The sequence below is a fragment of the Anser brachyrhynchus genome (genome assembly GCF_964034855.1).
Source record: "Anser brachyrhynchus genome assembly, contig: SCAFFOLD_662, whole genome shotgun sequence".
Classification (NCBI taxonomy): domain Eukaryota; kingdom Metazoa; phylum Chordata; class Aves; order Anseriformes; family Anatidae; genus Anser; species Anser brachyrhynchus.
This window is the reverse complement of record NW_027663607.1, coordinates 1-18,840: the sequence shown is the minus strand read 5'-3', so window position 1 is coordinate 18,840 and position 18,840 is coordinate 1. Positions and strand designations below refer to the sequence as shown.

Here is an 18,840-nt window from a genome sequence, read left to right as displayed (position 1 = left end):
CAAAACCCCTCAGGACCCCCTAAATCTCCTCAGGACCCCCCCCAAACTCCCTTCAAAACACCCCAAATCACCCCAAATCCCCTCCGGCCCCTAAAATCTCCTCAGAAGCCCCCCTAAATCCCCTCAAAACCCCCTCAGGACCCCCAAAATCCTCTCAGGACCCCAAAATCTCCTCAAAAGCCCCCCAAACTGCCTCAAAAACTTCCCAAATGCCCTCAGAAAGTCCCCCAAATCCCCTCAGGACCCCCCAAATCCCCTCAGGACCCCCTAAGCCTCCCAAATCCCCTCAGAATCGCCCCAAATCCTCTCAGAAAGACCCCAAATCCCCTCGGGGCCCCCAAAATCCCCTCAAAACACCATAAATCTCCTCAGAATCGCCCCAAAACCCCCTCAGGACCCCCCAAATCCCCTCAGGACCCCCAAAATCTCCTCAGAAGCCCCCAAACCCCCCTCAAGACCCCCAAAATCTCCTCAGTATCGCCCCGAGTCCCCTCAAAAACCCCCCAAATCCCCTCAAAAACCCCCAAATCCCCTCAGGATCTCCTCGAACCCCCCCCCCCGGCCCCCTCTCCCCCCCGCCGCCATCTTCCCCCTTCCCCCTCCCCCCCCCCCGCCGCAGCCCCGCGCTCACCCCCCGCAGCCGCTTGACCAGGGCGCTCTTCTGGCCGCTCTTGGCCAGCCCCCGGCGCTCCAGGGCCGCCTTCAGGTCGGCCACGCGCAGCAGATGCAGCGGCCGCCCGTCCAGCGTCACCTCCTCCCCGTCCGCCATCTTGCGCCTGCCTCCGCCCCGCCGCCCCCTTCGGCTCCTTCCGGACCCGCTTCGGCTCCTTCCGGACCCGCTTCGGCTCTTCCCGGACCCGCTTCGGCTCTTCCCGGATCCTTTCGGCTCTTCCCGGAACCCTTCGGCTCTTCCCGGAGCGCTTCGGGCGTTTCCGGAGCCGTTCGGCTCTTTCCGGAGCCCTTCCGGTGTTTCCGGAGCCCGCTCGGCTCCGCCCCGCCCCCTCCCTTCGGCTACTTCCGGCAGACTTCGGCTACTTCCGGTAAGCTTCGGGTGTTTCCGCCCTGACCTCGGCAACTTCCGGAAATCTTCGGCAACTTCCGGCCAGGCTTCGGCTCCTCCCGCTCCCCCCCGCCCCTCGGGGTCCCCTTCGGCAACTTCCGCCAATTTCCGCCAATTTTCGCCGATTTCCGCCCAAACTTCGGCTTTTTCCGCCAATTTCCGCCAAATTTCGCCCCCTCCCGCCCCCTCTCGCCCTCCCCCTTTCTCCCCCCTCCCCTCTGCTAACCCGGATGTGACGTCATTCAGCCCCACCGGAAGTGGCGGCCTGCTTCCGGGTCGTGGGTGGGCGGGGTTACGGCGGATGTGGCGTCACGGGGCGTGCCGGAAGTGGGGGGCGGTGTTTTGGGTAGGGTCGCCTCCAAGGGGTTTGTTTACGTCGGGAGGGGTCGTTTATGTAGGGTCTACCGGAAGTGGGCGTGTTTACATCCCGCGGGTTTGTGTAGGGCCTACCGGAAGGCCCCTTGTTTGTGTAGGGCCTACTCAAAAGGGGGTTGTTTACGTAGGGCCTACCCTAAAGGGCATTGTTTACGTTGTGTTCTTGCCCGTGGGTTTATGCAGGGCCTACCAGAAGGCCCCTTGTTTACATAGGACCTACCAGGAAGGGGATTGTTTACATATGGCCTACTGGAAAGCCCATTGTTTATGTAGGGCCTACTCAAAAGGGGGTTGTTTACGTAGGGCCTACCACAACAGGCCTTGTTTACATGGTGTTCTCGCCCCTGGGTTTATGTAGGGCCTACCAGAAAGCCGATTGTTTACATAGGACCTACCAAAACTCCGTTGTTTACGTAGGTCCTATTAGAATGGGGGTTGTTGACATCGTGTTCCTGCCCCTGGGTTTATGTAGGGCCTACCAGAAAGCCGACTGTTTACGTAGGACCTGCCAGAAGTGGAGTTGTTTCCATAGGACCCCCCAAAACCGCCTTCGTTTTGGTAGGACCTACAGAAACGCTCTAGTTTGCATAGCACCCCCACGTGGATTTGTTTACATAGGACCTACAAAAACAAGCTTGTTTACGTAGGACCCCCAACAAAGGGGTTTGTTTATGTAGGCCCTACAAAAAGGGGCTTGTTTACATGGGACACCCAAGCTGGTTTACGTAGGACCTACAGCAAGGCGTTTGTTTACATCGGACCCCCCCCCAAATCCCTCTTTGTTTGGGTAGGACCTACAGCAACGCTCTCCTTTACGTAGCACCCCCACATAGGCTTGTTTACGTAGGACCTACCGAAACAGCTCTGTTTACATAGGACCCCCCCCCCCCCCACAACGGGTCTTGTTTACGTAGGACCTACAAAAACTTGTTTACATCCCTCCCCCCCCAAACCTCCTCCGTTTACGTAGGCCCTACAGAAACGCCTTTGTTTACACGGCCCCGCCCCCACCCCCGTGGCCCCGCCCCCACACGGCCGGCACGGCTGCCAGGACCTCTTTATTTACGTCGGGCCCTACAAAAACACCCCCGCTGCCGGGGCCGGGCCCCGCGCTATGGGGCAGCCCCACGGCGGGGGGCGAGGGGGGAAGGCACTGGGCGGAGTGTGGGGGGCGGCCCCATAGGGTGTGGGGCAGCCCCATAGGATGTGTGGGGCAGCCCCTTAAGGCTGACTTGTGGGGCAGCCCCATAGCAAGAGGTGTGGGGCTGCCCCATAGCGAGTACGTGTGGGGCAGCCCCCCAGGGCTCAGGTGTGGGGCAGCCCCATAGCGAGGAGGTGTGGGGCAGGCTTGTGGGGCAGCCCCATAGCGATGTGTGGGGCAGCCCCATAGCGAGGTGTGGGGCAGCCCCATAGCGAGGAGGTGTGGGGCAGGCTTGTGGGGCAGCCCTAGGAGGTGTGGGGCAGCCCCATGGGGCCGAGATGTGGGGCAGCCCCATAGCGAGGTGTGGGGCAGCCCCATAGCAAGGTGTGGGGCAGCCCCCCAGGGCTCAGTTGTGGGGCTGGGCGGCGAGCGGCTGCTGCTCCTCGCCGGGGGGCTTGGGGTCGCCGTCGGCTTTGGGGTCGCCGTGGGGCTGGGGGTCGCCGTGGGGCTCGGGGTCGCCGTGGGGCTGGGGGTCGCCGCCGTGGGGGTAGACGACGAGGCAGAGCTGCTGGCCCAGGCGCGTCAGCGAGGCTGCGGGGAGAGCGGCCGGGAGCCAAAAAGCCCCGAAACGGCCCCAAAACGGGCCCCCAAGAGCCCAAATCGGCCCCGAATCGCTCCCAAATAGACCCCAAATCCTCCCAAATGGCCCCAAAACGGGCCCCCAAGACCCCAAAACGGCCCCGAATCGCCCCAAAACGGACCCAGAGATCCCAAATGGAGCCCCGAGACCCCAAACGGACCCGAAATGCTCCCAAATCACCCCAAAATGGCCCCCAAAGACCCCAAAATGGCCCCAAAACGGCCCCCAAAGACCCCAAAGTGGCCCCAAAACGGACCCCAAAGACACTCAGTGGACCCCAAAGGCCCCCAAATGGACCCAAACTACCTTAAATGGCCCCAAAATGGCCCCCAAGGACCCCGTGATGGCCCCAAAATGGACCCAGAGACCCCAAATGTACCCGAAAGCCTCCCAAATCACCCCAAAATGGACCCCAAAGACCCTACATGGACCCCCAAGACCCCCAAATGTCCCCCAAAGCCCCAAAATGACCCCAAAACTGGCTTCTAAAGACCCCAAACCAGCCCTGAAAGACCCCAAAATGGCCCCAAAATGGCCCTCAAAGACCCCAAATGGACCCCTGAGACCCCAAAATGGACCCCAACGCCCCAGAATGACCCTAAAATGGCCCCTAAAGACCCCAAAACTGTATCCTAAAGACCCCAAAATGGCCCCTAAAGACCCCAAAGTGGCCCCAAAATGGCCCTCAAAGACCCCAAATGGACCCAGAGATCCCAAAAGGGCCCCCAAAGCCCCAAAATGACCCCAAAATGGCCCCTAAAGACCCCAAAATGGCCCCAAATCCTCCCAAAGTGACCCCAAAATGGACCTCAAAGAACCCAAAATGGACCCCAAAACCCCAAAATGACCCCAAAATGGCCCCTAAAGACCCCAAAATGGCCCCTAAAGACCCCAAAACGGACCCCAAGACCTCAAAATGGACCCCAAGACCCCAAAATGGACCCCAAGACCCCAAAATGACCCCAAAACGGCCCCTAAAGACCCCAAAATGGCCCCCAAAGACCCCAAAATGGCCCCCAAATGGCCCCTAAAGACCCCAAAATGGCCCCAAAATGGACCCCAAGACCCCAAAATGGCCCCAAAATGACCCCAAAATGGCCCCTACAGACCCCAATTGGATCCTTGAGACCCCAAAATGTCCCCCAAAGCCCCAAAATGACCCTAAAATGGCCCCTAGAGACCCCAAAACTGGCCCCTGAAGACCCCAAAACGGACCCCAAAGACCCCAAAATGGCCCCTAAAGACCCCAAAATGGCCCCAAAATGGCCCCCAAACCCCAAAATATCCCCAAAATGGCCCCTAAAGACCCCAAAATGGAACCCAAGACCCCAAAATGGCCCCCAAATGGCCCTCAAAGACCCTAAATGTCCCACAAAGACCCCAAAATGGCTCCCAAAGACCCCAAAATGTACCCAAAGTGGCCCCTAAAGATCCCAAGATGGCCTCTAAAGACCCCAAATGGACCCCAAGACCCCAAATGGACCCCAAGACCCCAAAATGGACCCCAAGACCCCAAAATGACTGTATAATGGCCCCTAAAGACCCCAAAATGGCCCCTAAAGACCCCAAAATGGAACCCAAAGACCGTAAAGTGGCCCCAAAATGGCTCCCAAAGACCCCAAAACTGGCCCCCAGAGACCCCAAACCGGCCCCCAGAGACCCCAAAATGGACCCCAATGCCCCAAAATGTCCCCAAAATGGCCCCTTGAGACCCCAAAATGGCCCCTAAAGACCCCAAAATGGCACCAAAATGGCCCTCAAAGACCCCAAAATGGACCCCAAGGCCCCAAAATGGACCCCAAGGCCCCAAAATGGACCCCAAGGCCCCAGAATGACCCTAAAATGGCCCCTAAAGACCCCAAAATGGCCCCTAAAGACCCCAAAATGGCCCCTAAAGACCCCAAAGTGGCCCCAAAATGGCCCTCAAAGACCCAAAATGGCCCCAAAATGGCCCCTAAAGACCCCAAAATGGCCCCAAAATGGCCCTCAAAGACCCCAAAACTGTATCCTAAAGACCCCAAACTGGCCCCTAAAGACCCCAAAACTGGCCCCTAAAGACCCCAAAGTGGCCCCCAATCCCCCCAAGCGACCCCAAATCCCCCCAAAATGACCCCAAATCCCCCAAGTGACCCCAAATCCCCCCAAAATGACCCCAAATCCCCCAAGTGACCCCAAATCCCCCCAAAATGACCCCAAATCCCCCCAAGTGACCCCAAATCCACCCAAGCGACCCCAAATCCCCCCAAAATGACCCCAAATCCCCCCAAGCGACCCCAAATCCCCCCAAGCGGCCCCAAATCCCCCCAAGCGACCCCAAATGCCCCCAAGCGGCCCCAAATCCCCCCAAGCGACCCCAAATCCCCCCAAGTGACCCCAAATCCACCCAAGCGACCCCAAATCCCCCCAAGCGGCCCCAAATCCCCCCAAAATGACCCCAAATCCCCCCAAGCGGCCCCAAATCCCCCCAAAATGCCCCCAAATCCCCCCAAGCGGCCCCAAATCCCCCCAAAATGACCCCAAATCCCCCCAAGCGACCCCAAATCCCCCCAAGCGGCCCCAAATCCCCCCAAAATGACCCCAAATCCCCCAAGCGACCCCAAATCCCCCCAAGTGGCCCCAAATCCCCCCAAGCGACCCCAAATCCCCCCAAGCGACCCCAAATCCCCCCAAGCGGCCCCAAATCCCCCAAGCGACCCTAAATCCCCCCAAGCGGCCCCAAATCCCCCCAAGCGGCCCCAAATCCCCCCAAGTGACCCCAAATCCCCCAAGTGACCCCAAATCCCCCAAGCGGCCCCAAATCCCCCAAGCGGCCCCAAATCCCCCAAGCGACCCTAAATCCCCCCAAGCGGCCCCAAATCCCCCCAAGCGGCCCCAAATCCCCCCAAGTGACCCCAAATCCCCCAAGTGACCCCAAATCCCCCCAAGCGGCCCCAAATCCCCCCAAAACGACCCCAAATCCCCCCAAGCGGCCCCAAATCCCCCCTTACCGACCGCCCTGCGCAGGGCCGGGGGCTTCGTGCGGGGCCGCAGGGCCAGCAGGTAGACGGGGGCCCCGGCCGCCGTCACCGCCAGCCCCACGCCGCAGGCCAGCGGCTCCCGCAGCAGCGCCAGCGCCCCCAGGGCCGCCCACAGCAGCAGGTAGAGCCCCGGCAGCACCAGCGGCACCTGGGGGGGCGAGAAACGGGGAGCAATTAACGGGGGGGCGTTAATTAGGGGGAATAATTAAGGGCAGAGCTCCAAAAGGGGGGGAAAGGGACCCAAAACCGCCCAAAAGTGACCCAAGGGAGCCAAAGAGACCCCAAAAGGCCCAAAAGAGAGCTGAAAGTGAGCCAAAGGGACCCAAAAAGCCCCGAAAGTGACCCAAAAGGACCCCAAAAGCCTGAAAGGGACCCAAAAAGCCCCCAAAGCGACCCAAAAGTCACCCAGGTCACCCAAAGGGACCCAAAAGGGACACAAAGAGACCCAAAAGTGAGGAAAAGGGACCAAAAAGACTCAAAAAGGACCCAAAAAGGCCCAAAAGTGACCCTAAGAAACCCCAAAAGACCCCAAAAAAACACAGAAGTGACCCAAAACCAGCCAAAAAGACCCAAAACTGAAATAAATTGACCCAAAAGTGACCCAGAGAGACACAAGAAGACCCAAAACCGAGGTAAAGGGACCCAAAAGGGAAGAAAAGGAATCCAAAAAGGCCCAAAAGGGACCAAAATGCCCAAAAGGGACCCAAAGGGACCCAAAAGTGACCCAGAAGTGAGGCAAAGAGACCCAAAAAGGCCTAAAAAGGACCCCAAAAGACCCAAAAGGGACCCAAAAGTGACACAAAGAGACCCAAAAGTGAGGGAAAGCGACCCAAAAAGACCCAGAACTGAAACAAATTGACCCAAAAGTGACCCAGGGAGACTCAAAAACACCCAAAAGTGACCCAAAAGATCCCGAAAGTGACCCCAAAAGGCCCAAAAGGGACCCAAAGGGACCTAAAAGGACCCCAAAAACACCCAAAAGGGACCCAAAAAGGCCCGAAAGTGACCCGAAAGGACCCAAATGGGACCCAAAAAGCCTGAAAGGGACCCAAAAAGACCCAAAAAGACCCATAACAGACCCAAAGGGACCCCAAAACCCCCTAAAGTGTCCCAAAAAGACCCAAAAATCAGGTAAAAGTGACACAAAAAGCCCCCAAAAGCCCCAAAAGGGACCCAAAAAGCCCCAAACCCGAGCCTAAGGGCCCACGTTGACCCCGCCCCCTCTGACCCCGCCCCCTTAAGCCCCGCCCCTTCCGGTCCCCGCCCCCTTAAGCCCCGCCCCTTCCGGTCCCCACCCCCCTTAAGCCCTACCCCTTCCGGTCCCCGCCCTCTCAAGCCCCGCCCCTTCCGGCCCCCGCCCCCTTAAGCCCCGCCCCTTCCTGTCCCCGCCCCCCTTAAGCCCCGCCCCTTCCGGTCCCCGGCCCCTTAAGCCCCGCCCCTTCCGGTCCCGCCCCCTCAAGCCCCGCCCCCTCACCCGGATGGGGCGCGGCCTGCGGGGCTCCCTCCAGCGCAGCACCAGCAGCCCGGCCACGGCCACCCCGTACCAGAGGTGGTTGGCGAAGCCCACGTAGCTGATCAGCGTGTACGTGTCGCCCGTCACCAGCATCAGCAGCGTCGACACGCACTGGGGGGGCGTGGCCAGCCCTTGAGGCCACGCCCACGAGGCCACGCCCACCCCAAGCCCCGCCCACCACCCGTAGACCCCGCCCCTGTTGCCACAACCCCCGCCCACCCCCCACAAGATGGCCTCCACGGCCTCTAAACCCACTTCCTGCCCACTTTGGGGGCGTGGCCAGCCCTTAAGGCCCCGCCCACATGTCCACGCCCACCCTAAGCCCCGCCCACCGCCCCATAGCCCCGCCCACACACCCATTAGCCCCGCCCACCCCCCACAAGATGGCCTCCACGGCCTCTAAACCCAATTAACACCCACGCAGGGGGCGTGGCTAATAGGAAAGGGGGCGTGGCCACCCCTCAAGGCCCCGCCCACAAGGCCCCGCCCACCCCAAGCCCCGCCCACCCCCGGTTAGCCCCGCCCACCCCCCCACAAGATGGCCGCCACGGCCTCTACACCCAACCGACACCCACGTGGGGGGCGGGGCTTATCCGAAAAGGGGGCGTGGTCACCCTTCAAGCCCCGCCCCCTTTGACCCCGCCCACTGAAGCCACACCCCTTTAGGCCCCTCCCACCCAAGCCCCACCCCTTTAAGCCCCTCCCCTTTCAATCCCCGCCCCCTCACCCACCTCCCCCCCCCCCCCGGTTACCAACCAAGCAGGCCCCCTCCAAGCCCCTCCCCCCTTTGGCCCCGCCCCCTTAAGCCCCGCCCCCTTTGGCCCCGCCCCCTTAGGCCCCGCCCCCTTAGGCCCCGCCCCCCTAGGCCCCGCCCACTGACGGTGACGAGCAGGGCGGGGATGGGCGTGCGCCGCTCCAGGTGGATCATGGCCAGCAGGGCCGGCAGCTGCCCCTCGCGCGCCCCCGCGTAGAACAGCCTGGAAGGGGGGCGGGGCTTAGAGGGGGCGGGGCTTATGGGGGCGGGGCTTGTGGGGGCGGGGCTTTTTTTTAAAGGGGCCCCACCCGATTTCCGCCGACCTCCCCCACCCCGACGTGTGCGGCCCCCCGAAAAGTGGGCGGGGACGGAGCTTAAAAGGGGGCGTGGCCAAGCAGGAGGGGGCGTGGCCAAGCAGGAGGGGGCGTGGCCTCTTCTTAAAGGGGCCCTGCCCAATTTCCGCCGACCTCCCCCACCTTATGGGGTGAGACCCCCCAAAAGTGGGCGGAGCTCTGACTCAAAGTGGGCGTGGCTAATCAGAAGGGGGCGTGGCCTCTTTTTAAAGGGGCCCTGCCCAATTTCCACCGACCTCCCCCACCCTACCGTGTGCATCCCCCCAAAGCGGGCGGGGCCCGGTCTTAAAAGGGGGCGTGGCCAAACAGAAGGGGGCGTGGCTAATCAGAAGGGGCGTGGCCTCTTTTTAAAGGGACCCTGCCCAATTTCCACCAACCTCCCGCACCCCACCGCGTGCATCCCCCAAAAGCGGGCGGGGCCCGGTCTTAAAAGGGGGCGTGGCCAAACAGAAGGGGGCGTGGCTAATCAGAAGGGGGCGTGGCCTCTTCTTAAAGGGGCCCTGCCCGATTTCCGCCGACCTCCCCCACCCCAATAGGGCACGACCCCCCCAAAGTGGGCGGAGCTCTGACTTAAAGTGGGCGTGGCCAAACAGAAGGGGCGTGGCTAATCAGAAGGGGGCGTGGCTAATCAGAAGGGGGCGTGGCCTCTTTTTAAAGGGGCCCTGCCCAATTTCCGCCGACCTCCCCCACCTTATGGGGTGAGACCCCCCAAAAGTGGGCGGAGCTCTGACTTAAAGTGGGCGTGGCCAAACAGGACGGGGCGTGGCTAATTAGAAGGGGGCGTGGCCACTTTTTAAAGGGACCCTGCCCAATTTCCACCGACCTCCCCCGCCCCACCGCGTGCATCCCCCCAAAGCAGGCGGGGCCCGGTCTTAAAAGGGGGCGTGGCCAAACAGAAGGGGGCGTGGCTAATCAGAAAGGGGCGTGGTCTTATTTAAAGGGGCCCGGTCCAATTTCCACCAACCTCCCCCACCCCAATAGGGCGCGACCCCCCCAAAAGTGGGTGGAGCTCTGACTTAAAGTGGGCGTGGCCAACCGGAAGGGGGCGTGGCTTGTCGGAAGGGGGCGTGGCTTATCGGAAGGGGGCGTGGCTTATCGGAAGGGGGCGTGGCCTCTGACCTGGAGCAGGTGAAGAGGGAGCCGTTGACGCCGCCGAAGGTGGAGAGCGCCACGGCCGCCGGCATCAGCCAGGCGAGCGGCCCCAGCGCCTTCTCCCCGAAGGTCTATGCAAATGAAGGGGGCGGGGTTAAAGAGGGCGGGGTCCGACGGAGGGGGGCGTGGCTTGTGCGGAGGGGGGCGCGGCCTCTCACCACGGCGACGGCGTCCGATTGGAGGAGCTCGCGGGGGGTCATGGCGGTGACGTAGGCGACGTTGGCCAAGACGTAGACGGCGGTGACGAGCGGGATGGAGATGAAGATGGCGCGGGGCAGGTTCCTTAGAAGGAAAAAAGGGGGGCGTGGCCATGCAAATCCATGCAAATGAGGGGGCGTGAGGGGGGCGGGGCTTACCGCTCGGGCTCCACCAGCTCCTCGGTGACGTAGTTGAGGAAGTTCCAGCCCCCGTAGGCGAAGGAGCCCTGCAGGAAGGCCAGCGCCACCCGGCCGGCCTCGGGGGGCTGCAGCCACGAGAAGGCCAGGGGGGGCTGCAGCCAGGCCCCGTGGCCTGGGGGGGGGAGGCGACGTTAATTAGGGAGCCCCCGGTCTTAATTAGGGCCCCCCCGGTCTTAATTAGGGCCCCTTGATTTGAGTTACGCCCCCTTGATTTGCGTTGGGGCCCCTTGATTCGAATTGGGCGATCCCGGCGCTGATTTGGGGGGTTACCCCTATTAATCAAGCCCTCCCGGTCTTAATTAGGGCCCCCCGGTCTTTATTAGGGCCCCCCCGGTCTTAATTAGGACCCCTCGGTTTTAATTAGGGTCCCTTGATTTGCACTAGGGCCACCCAATTTGAATTAGGGCCCCTTGATTTGAATTGGGCGATGGCGGCCCTGATTTGGGGGGTTACCTCTATTAATTAAGCCCTCCCGGTCTTAAATAGGGCCCCCCAGTTTTAATTAAGCCCCCCCGGTTTTAATTAAGCCCCTCCAGGTTTAACTAAGGCCCCCCGGATTTAATTAGGGTCCCTTGATTTGAATTGGGGCCGCCCGGTTTGAATTAGGGCGATCGCGGCGCTGGTTTGGGGGGTCCCGGGGTCAACCTGGGGGGGTCCTATTATTAATTAAGGGTTCCCGGTGCTAATTAAGGGTCTTGGGGTGCTAATTAGGGCCTCCCAATGTTAATTAGGGTCTCCCAGTGCTAATTAGGGGGTCCTGACAATAACTGAAGGGTCCCTGGTGTTAGTTTGGGGTCAACTTCTTGGGTCCCAGTGTCAATTTGGGGGGGTTCCCGTTGCTAATTAAGGTCCACAGTCACTAAGGGTCTCAAGGCACTAATTAAGAATGCCATGTGACTAATTAAGGGTTCCTGATGTTAATTAGGGTCTCCTGGTGCCAACTGGAGGGCTCCCAGTGTTAATTTGGGCCAATCTGTGGGGTCAGGCTGTTAATCTGGGGGGCTCCCGGCGCTAATTAAGGTCTCCCATCACTAATTAAGGGTCTCAAGGCACTAATTAGAGTCCCCTGATGTTAATTAGTGCTCCCCAGCGCTAATTAGGGTCTCCTGGCACTAACTGAAGGGCTCCCGGTGTCGATTTGTGGGGTCCCGGTGTCAATCTCTGGGGTTGGGGTGCCGATTTCTGGGGCTCCCGGCGCTAATTAAGCTCTCCCGGCACTAATTAAGGGTCTAAAGGCACTAATTAGAGTCCCCTGATGTTAATCAGTGCTCCCTAGTGCTAATTAGGTCTCCTGGCACTAACTGAAGGCCTCCCGGGGTCGATTTGTGGGGTCCCGGTGTGAATCGGGGTGCGGATTTCTGGGGCTCCCGGCGCTAATTAAAGCCCTCCCGGCGCTAATTAGGGCTGCTCGCTAATTACACGGACCGGTGGCGAGGCGCCACGCGCCGGCGGCCACGATGATGGCGAGGGCCAGCAGCTTCCCGGCCGTGCAGGCGTCCTGCAGGCGCGTGGCCGCGCGCACGCTGGCGGAGTTCAGCCAGGTCAGCAGCACTGCGGGGGGGCGGGCGTGCAACGGGTGTGCAAGGGCGAGTGTGCAAGGGGGGGTGGGGGAGGGGGGAGGGGTCGTGGGGGGGCGGGGGAGTGGGGGGTGGGCAAGGGAGGGGGTGGGGAGTGGGGGGGGTGGGGAATGGGGTGGGTGTGCAATGGGTGTGCAAGGGGGAGTGTGCAAGGGGGGTGAGTGTGCAAGGGGGCGGGCAACGGGCTGGGAAACAGGGTCGGGTGGGTGGGAGACGGGGCAGGGAACGGGATGAGTGTGGAAGGGGTGGGTGTGCAAGGGGACGAGTGTGCAAGGGGGATGGGCAACAGGCTGGGAGTAGGGTCGGGTGGGTGGGAGATGGGGCGGGGAACAGGGTGGGCGTGTGAGGGGGACAAGTGTGCAAGGGGGCGAGTGTGCAAGGGGCGTGTGTGCAAGGGGGCGAGTGTGCAAGGGGCGTGTGTGCAAGGGGGCGAGTGTGCAAGGGGGCGGGCAACAGGCTGGGAAACAGGGTTGGGCGGGTGGGAGATGGGGGCGGGGGAACGGGACGAGTGTGCAAGGGGGCGAGTGTGCAAGGAGGTGGGCGTGCAAGGGGGATGAGTGTGCAAGGGGATGAGTGTGCAAGGGGATGGGCAACGGGCTGGGAAACAGGGTCGGGTGGGTGGGAGACGGGGGTGCGGAAGGGGGTGGGGAATGGGGTGAGTGTCTGAAGGGGACGAGTGTGCAAGGGGGTGAGTGTGCGAGAGGACGAGTGTGCAAGGGGCGGGCGTGCATGGGGGGTGAGTGTGCAAGGGGGACGGGCAACGGGCTGGGAGTAGGGTTGGGTGGGTGGGAAATGGGGCGGCGAACGGGGGTGGGCATGTGAGGGGGACGAGTGTGCAAGGGGTGAGTGTGCAAGGGGTGAGTGTGCAAGGGGGCGAGTGTGCGAGGGGGACGGGCAACGGGCTGGGAAACAGGGTCGGGTGGGCGGGAGATGGGGTAGGAAACGGGACGAGTGTGCAAGGGGTGAGTGTGCAAGGGGCGGGCGTGCAAGGGGAATGAGTGTGCAAAGGGGTATGGGCAACGGGCTGGGAAACAGGGTCGGGTGGGGTGGGAGACGGGGTGGGGAACGGGGCGGCGTGTGAGGGGACGAGTGTGCAAGGGGTGGGTGTGCAAGGGGGATGGGCAATGGGCTGGGAGTAGGGTCGGGTGGGTGGGAAATGGGGTGGAGAACGGGTTGGGTGTGCGAGGGGGATGAGTGTGCAAGGGGGCGGGTGTGCAAGGGGGGCGAGTGTGCAAGGGGGCGAGTGTGCAAGGGGGTGGGCGTGCAAGGGGGATGAGTGTGCAAGGGGGCAGGCAACGGGCTGGGAAACAGAGTCAGGTGGGTGGGAGATGGGGCGGGGAACGGGGTGTGGGCGTGTGAGGGGGACGAGTGTGCAAGGGGCGGGTTGTGCAAGGGGGATGAGTGTGCAAGGGGGGTGGGTGTGCAAGGGGGACGGGTGTGCAAGGGGACGGGCAATGGGCTGGGAAGTAGGGTCGGGTGGATGGGAAACGGGGCAGGGAACGGGGTGGGTGTGCAAGGGGATGAGTGTGCAAGGGGGCGAGTGTGCAAGGGACGAGTGTGCAAGGGGGACGGGCAATGAGCTGGAGTAGGGTTGGGTGGGTGGGAAATGGGGTGGGAAACGGGACGAGTGTGCAAGGGGGACGGGCGTGCAAGGGGATGAGTGTGCAAGGGGGATGGGCAACGGGCTGGGAAACAGGGTCGGGCGGGTGGGAAATGGGGTGAGAAACGGGACGAGTGTGCAAGGGGGAATGGGTGTGCAAGGGGACGAGTGTGCAAGGGGGACGAGCAACGGGCTGGGAGTAGGGTCGGGTGGGTGGGAAACGGGGCAGGGAACAGGGCGGGCGTGTGAGGGGACGAGTGTGCAAGGGGCGGGGTGTGCAAGGGGGATGAGTGTGCAAGGGGAACAGGCAACGGGCTGGGAGTAGGGTCGGGTGGGTGGGAAACGGGGCGGGGAACAGGGTGGGCGTGTGAGGGGGACGAGTGTGCAAGGGGCGGGTGTGCAAGGGGATGAGTGTGCAAGGGGACGGGCGTGCAAGGGGATGAGTGTGCAAGGGGGGACGAGTGTGCAAGGGGGGCGGGCAACGGGCTGGGAGTAGGGTCGGGTGGGTGGGAAACGGGGTAGGAAACGGGATGAGTGTGCAAGGGTGTGAGTGTGCAAGGGGCGGGCGTGCAAGGGGGATGAGTGTGCAAGGGGGATGGGCAACGGGCTGGGAAGTAGGGTCGGGTGGGTGGGAAACGGGACGAGTGTGCAAGGGGGATGGGTGTGCAAGGGGACGAGTGTGTAAGGGGCAGGTGTGCAAGGGGCGGGTGTGCAAGGGGACGAGTGTGCAAGGGGGACAGGCAACGGGCTGGAAACAGGGTCGGGTGGGTGGGAAACGGGGGCGGGGTGTGTGAGGGGGACGAGTGTGCAAGAGGGACAAGTGTGCAAGGGGGCGAGTGTGCAAGGGGCGGGCGTGCAAGGGGCGAGTGTGCAAGGGGCGAGTGTGCAAGGGGGCGGGCAACGGGCTGGGAAACAGGGTCAGGTGGGTGGGAGACGGGGCGGGGAACGGGACGAGTGTGCACGGGGGACGAGTGTGCGAGGGGACGAGTGTGCGAGGGGGACGAGTGTGCAAGGGGGGGGGCGGGGGCGGGGCCCCCACTCACGCAGGCAGGCGGCCGCCAGCAGGCGCAGGGCGGGCTCGGGGGGCGGCCCGGGGCAGAGCGGGCGCAGGACGTAGGCGGCGAAGGTGAGGGCGATGACGGCCTGGTTGGTCGGGTACACCACCAGCACCGCCATCCACAGCCGCAGGGAACCTATCGGCAGCGAGGGGGCGGGGCCTCGAGACCACGCCCCCTTTAAGCCCCGCCCCCTGTGGTTTATTGCCCCGCCCCCTGTGGGTTATGGCCCCGCCCCCCGTGGGTTATGGCCCCGCCCCCCGTGGGTTATGGCCCCGCCCCCCGTGGGTTATGGCCCCGCCCCCCGTGGGTTATCGCCCCGCCCCCTGTGGTTTATGGCCCCGCCCCCCGTGGGTTATCGCCCCGCCCCCCGTGGGTTATCGCCCCGCCCCCCGTGGGTTATGGCCCCGCCCCCCGCGTGCTCACCCCGCCAGGCCGCCGAAGATGTCCTTGACGTAGGCGTAGTCGCCGCCGGCCTTGGGGATGGCGGCGCCCAGCTCGGCGTAGCACAGCGCGCCCAGCGCCGTCACCGCCCCCGTGGCCGCCCACACCGCCAGCGCCAGCCCCACGCTGCCCGCGTTGCCCAGCACCCCCCGCGGCGACACGAAGATGCCCGAGCCGATGATGTTCCCTGCGGGGCAAGGAGAGAAATTTTAAAGTTAAATTTTCAAATTTTGAAATTTTCGGATTTCGAAATTTTGGGGTAGTTGAATTACGGGGGGGAGAAGCGTGGGGGGTAGGTATAGGGGGGAGAAATTTGGGAGGGGAGATTAGGGGGGACACGAAGATCCCCGAGCCGATGGTGTTCCCTAGGGGGAAAAGAGAGAAATTGGAAATTTAAATTTAAATTCCAAATTTTTAAATTTTGGATGTTTGAATTACAGGGGGGAGAAGCGTAGGGGTAGGTATAGGGGGGACAAATCTGGGGAGGGAAAGTAGGGGGGACACAAAGATCCCCGAGACAATGAAGTTCCCTGGGGGGCACGAAAATATATTTAAATTTTAAATTTAAATTTAAATATTTGAATTTTTAAATTTTGGATAGTTGAATTACGGGGGGGAGAAGCGTGGGGGTAGGTATAGGGGAGAAATTTGGGGAGGAGATTAGGGGGGGACACGAAGATCCCCAAGCCGATGATGTTCCCTGCGGGGGGGGAAGAGAGAAATTTTAAAGTTAAATTTTCGAAATTTTTAAATTTTCGGATTTCGAAATTTTGGGTAGTTGAATTACGGGGGGGGAGAAGCGTGGGGGTAAGTAAAGGGGGGACAAATCTGGGGAGGGAAAGTAGGGGGGACACGAAGATGCCCGAGACGATGAAGTTCCCTGGGGGGGCACGAAAATGTATTGAAATTTTACATTTAAATATCTGGATTTCGAAATTTTGGATATTTGAATTATGGGGGGGAGAAATTTGGGGATGAAAGATGTGGGGAGAAGTTTGGGGAGAGAAATCGGGGGGACACGAAGATGTCTGAGTCGATGATGTTCCCTGGGGGGCACGAAAATACGTTTAAATTTTAAATTTAAATTTTCGGATTTTGAAATTTTGGATATTTGAATTATGGGGGGGGAGAAGCGTGGGGGTAAGTAAATGGGGAGAAATCTGGGGGGGGGGAAGTAGGAGGGACACGAAGGTGCCCGAGGCGATGATGTTCCCTGGGGGGGCACAAAAATATATTGAAAAATTGAATTTAACTATTCAAATTTTTAAATTTTAAAATACCTCAGTTTTAAAACACGTAAATGTATAGAGAGAAAACATGGGGGTAAAAATACAGGGGAGAGATTTGGGGGTAAAAAGAGGGGGGGTAAAAATGTGGAGGAGAAATCTGAGGGTGAAAATATGGAAATTAAAAATTAATGTTAAATGTTAAAATAATTAAATAGCTCAATTTAAATATCTGAATATTTAAATTTATACACGTTTAAATGTATTGGAAGGAGATATAAGGCGTGAAAATTTGGGGGAGAAATTTGGGGAGGGAAAATCGGGGGGACGCGAAGATCCCCCAGCCGATGATGTTACCTGGGGGGGGGCACAAATATTCGATTTTAAATATTTAAATTTAATTATTTGAATATTTAAATATTTAAATACGTGGAGAGAAAACACGGGGGTGAAAATATGGGGAGGAATTTGGGGGGGGAAACAGGGGAGGGAAAAACGTGGAGGAGAAATTTGGGGGGGGGAAACGCGGGGGGTAGAAAATACGGAAATTAAAATTTAAATATTTAAATTTATTTAAAAATGTCTTTGGGAGAAGTTGGGGGCTGAAAATGGGGGGGTAAATCCCTGGGGGGAAATGCACGGGGGGGGCGGAAATTTGGGGGGGAGAAATTTGGGGGGGGGAAATCGGGGGGGGGAAATTCGGGGTGTGAGAAATTGGGGGGGTGAAAACCCGGAAATTTAAATTTAAATACAATTAAAAATGCGAATTTTAAAAAGGGGGGGGGGAAGTGTGGGGGAGGAAATTTTGGGGTAAAAATGGGGGGGGGATAAAGGGGGGGGAAATTTTGGGGGGGGAAACGGGGGGGAGCAAATAAACGGGGGGGGGAACACGCAGGTGTAAACCGAGGGGGTAATTAGGGGGGGTAATTAGGGGGGGGGTAATTAACAGGGAGGGGGAAATTACAGGGGGCAAGGGGCAGGGGTGTGGGGTACGAAGGTCCCGGGGTTGTTACGGGGCGCCCCCAACCCCCCCCCTAAAAAACACCCCCCCCCAAAAAAAACACCCCCAAATCCCCCCTGAACCCCCCGCGAACCCCCCCAAATCCCCTAAAAAAACCTAAATCTCCCCCAAAAAAAAAACTAAATCCCCCCAAAAAGAACTAAATCCCCCCCAAAATCCCTAAATCCCCCCCCAAAAAAAACTAATTCCCCCCCAACCCCCCCAAAAAACCCTAAATCCCCCCCAAAAACCCTAAATCCCCCCCCGACCCCCCTAAAGCCCCCCGTAACCCCTCTACGCCCCCCCATAACCCTCCAAGCCGTCCCCGAATCCCCTAAAAAATCAACTAAACCCCCCCCAAAAATCCTAATTCACCCCCCAAAACCCCCCCAAAAAAAAACCCTAAATCCCCCCCCCAAAAACCCTAAACCCCCTAAAACCCCCCATAACCCCTCTGAACCCCCCCGAACCCTCCAAAAAACCCCTAAACCCCCCCCCCAATTTTTCCCGATTCCCCCCCTCCCAACCCCCCCCAAAAAACCCTAAATCCCCCCCAAAAACCCTAAAACCCCCCCAAAAACCGTAAACCCCCCCCAAAAAACCCTAAAACCCCCCCCAAAAAAAACCCTAAATCCCCCCCCTCAAAAAAAAAACAACCAAAAAAATCCTAAATACCCCCCCCCGAAACCCCCCTAAACTCCCCCCACCCCCCCCAAAACCCTCAAAAACAACCCCCAAAACCCCCCGAATCCCCCCCAAAACCCCTTTGGGGTATCTGGGGGGGGGGTCTAAGGGGTGGGGGTCGACCCCAAACCCCCCCCCAAAAAATAAAATTTGGGGTTTATTTTTTATATTTAGGGCCCCCCCCCCCAGCTCGGTGCCAGGCGGCGAGCGGCTCAAGGTGACAGCGGCGCTGGAGGGGGGGGTTAAGGGGGGGGGGGGGGGGCACAAAAATGGGTGGAAAAAGGTGAAATTAAATAGGGGGGGGGGTCAATTATTGGGTTTTTTTTTTTTTTGGGGGGGGGGGGTCTCACCCACGATGATGCCGCAGGCGCTGAGCAGCCCGATCTCCTTCTTCAGGGCCACGCCGCCCCCCGCCTCGTCGCTGGGGGGGGGTCCCTCTTTTTGGGGGGGGGGGCTCCTTTGGGGGAGCCCCCCCCCGCTGCCGGGAGCCCCCCGCCATGGGTTATTGGGGGGGGGGGGTTGGTTATTGGGGGGGGGGAGGGGTTTTTGGGGGGGGGGGAGGGGTTTTTGGGGGGGGGAGGGGTTTTGGGGGGGGGTGGGGGTTTTTGGGGGGGGGTGGGGGATTTGGGGGGGCCCTGGGGGGGCACCCCTAGGTGGTGGGGGGGGGGGGAAATGGGGGGGGGGAAGGGGGGAAAATGGGAAAATTCTGCGAAATGGGGGGGGGAAGGGGGGTAAAAAAGGGGGAGATGTGGTTAAGGAATAGGGGGAAATGGGGAAAAACGGGGAAAAAGGGGTAAAACGGGGGGGCGACGCTAAAAATAGGGGAAAAGGGGGAGAAAGGGGTAAAATGG

At 60.3% G+C, this 18,840-nt stretch overlaps 2 protein-coding genes and 1 long non-coding RNA gene across 6 annotated transcripts; 1 reads left to right on the top strand and 2 right to left on the bottom strand.

The window, feature by feature from the left end:
- Positions 1–2,475: 2,475 nt before the first annotated feature.
- LOC308187171 (large neutral amino acids transporter small subunit 2-like) lies at positions 2,476–14,796 on the bottom strand. 3 transcript variants are annotated; one of them, XM_080609314.1, is made up of 11 exons: positions 14,624–14,796; positions 11,829–11,954; positions 10,362–10,515; positions 10,164–10,287; positions 9,973–10,076; positions 8,627–8,723; positions 7,708–7,857; positions 6,204–6,381; positions 3,116–3,167; positions 2,890–3,079; positions 2,476–2,691 (listed from the first exon to the last, which is right to left on the bottom strand). In XM_080609314.1, the coding sequence occupies exons 1-10, from the start codon at positions 14,754–14,756 to the stop codon at positions 2,983–2,985; spliced, it is 1,215 nt and encodes a 404-aa protein (XP_080465440.1). In that variant the 5' UTR covers positions 14,757–14,796; the 3' UTR covers positions 2,476–2,691; positions 2,890–2,982. The 3 variants fall into 3 exon arrangements, with proteins under 3 accessions (XP_080465440.1, XP_080465439.1, XP_080465441.1); XM_080609313.1 differs by having other exon boundaries at positions 2,890–3,167; XM_080609315.1 differs by lacking the exon at positions 11,829–11,954 and having other exon boundaries at positions 2,890–3,167.
- Positions 2,524–3,003, top strand: LOC308187172. Of its 2 annotated transcripts, none has more exons than XR_013944498.1 (3): positions 2,524–2,641; positions 2,745–2,855; positions 2,889–3,003. It is a non-coding gene; the product is annotated as an uncharacterized lncRNA (long non-coding RNA). The 2 variants fall into 2 exon arrangements; XR_013944499.1 differs by having other exon boundaries at positions 2,572–2,643; positions 2,756–2,855.
- Positions 14,797–15,046: 250 nt separating the features above from the next.
- Positions 15,047–18,535, bottom strand: LOC308187173 (large neutral amino acids transporter small subunit 2-like; the record flags this gene model as incomplete). Its single annotated transcript, XM_080609316.1, has 2 exons — positions 15,047–15,266; positions 18,340–18,535. Coding segments are annotated over 2 exons (405 nt in total), but the record flags the coding sequence as incomplete, so codon positions are not given.
- Positions 18,536–18,840: the final 305 nt, after the last annotated feature.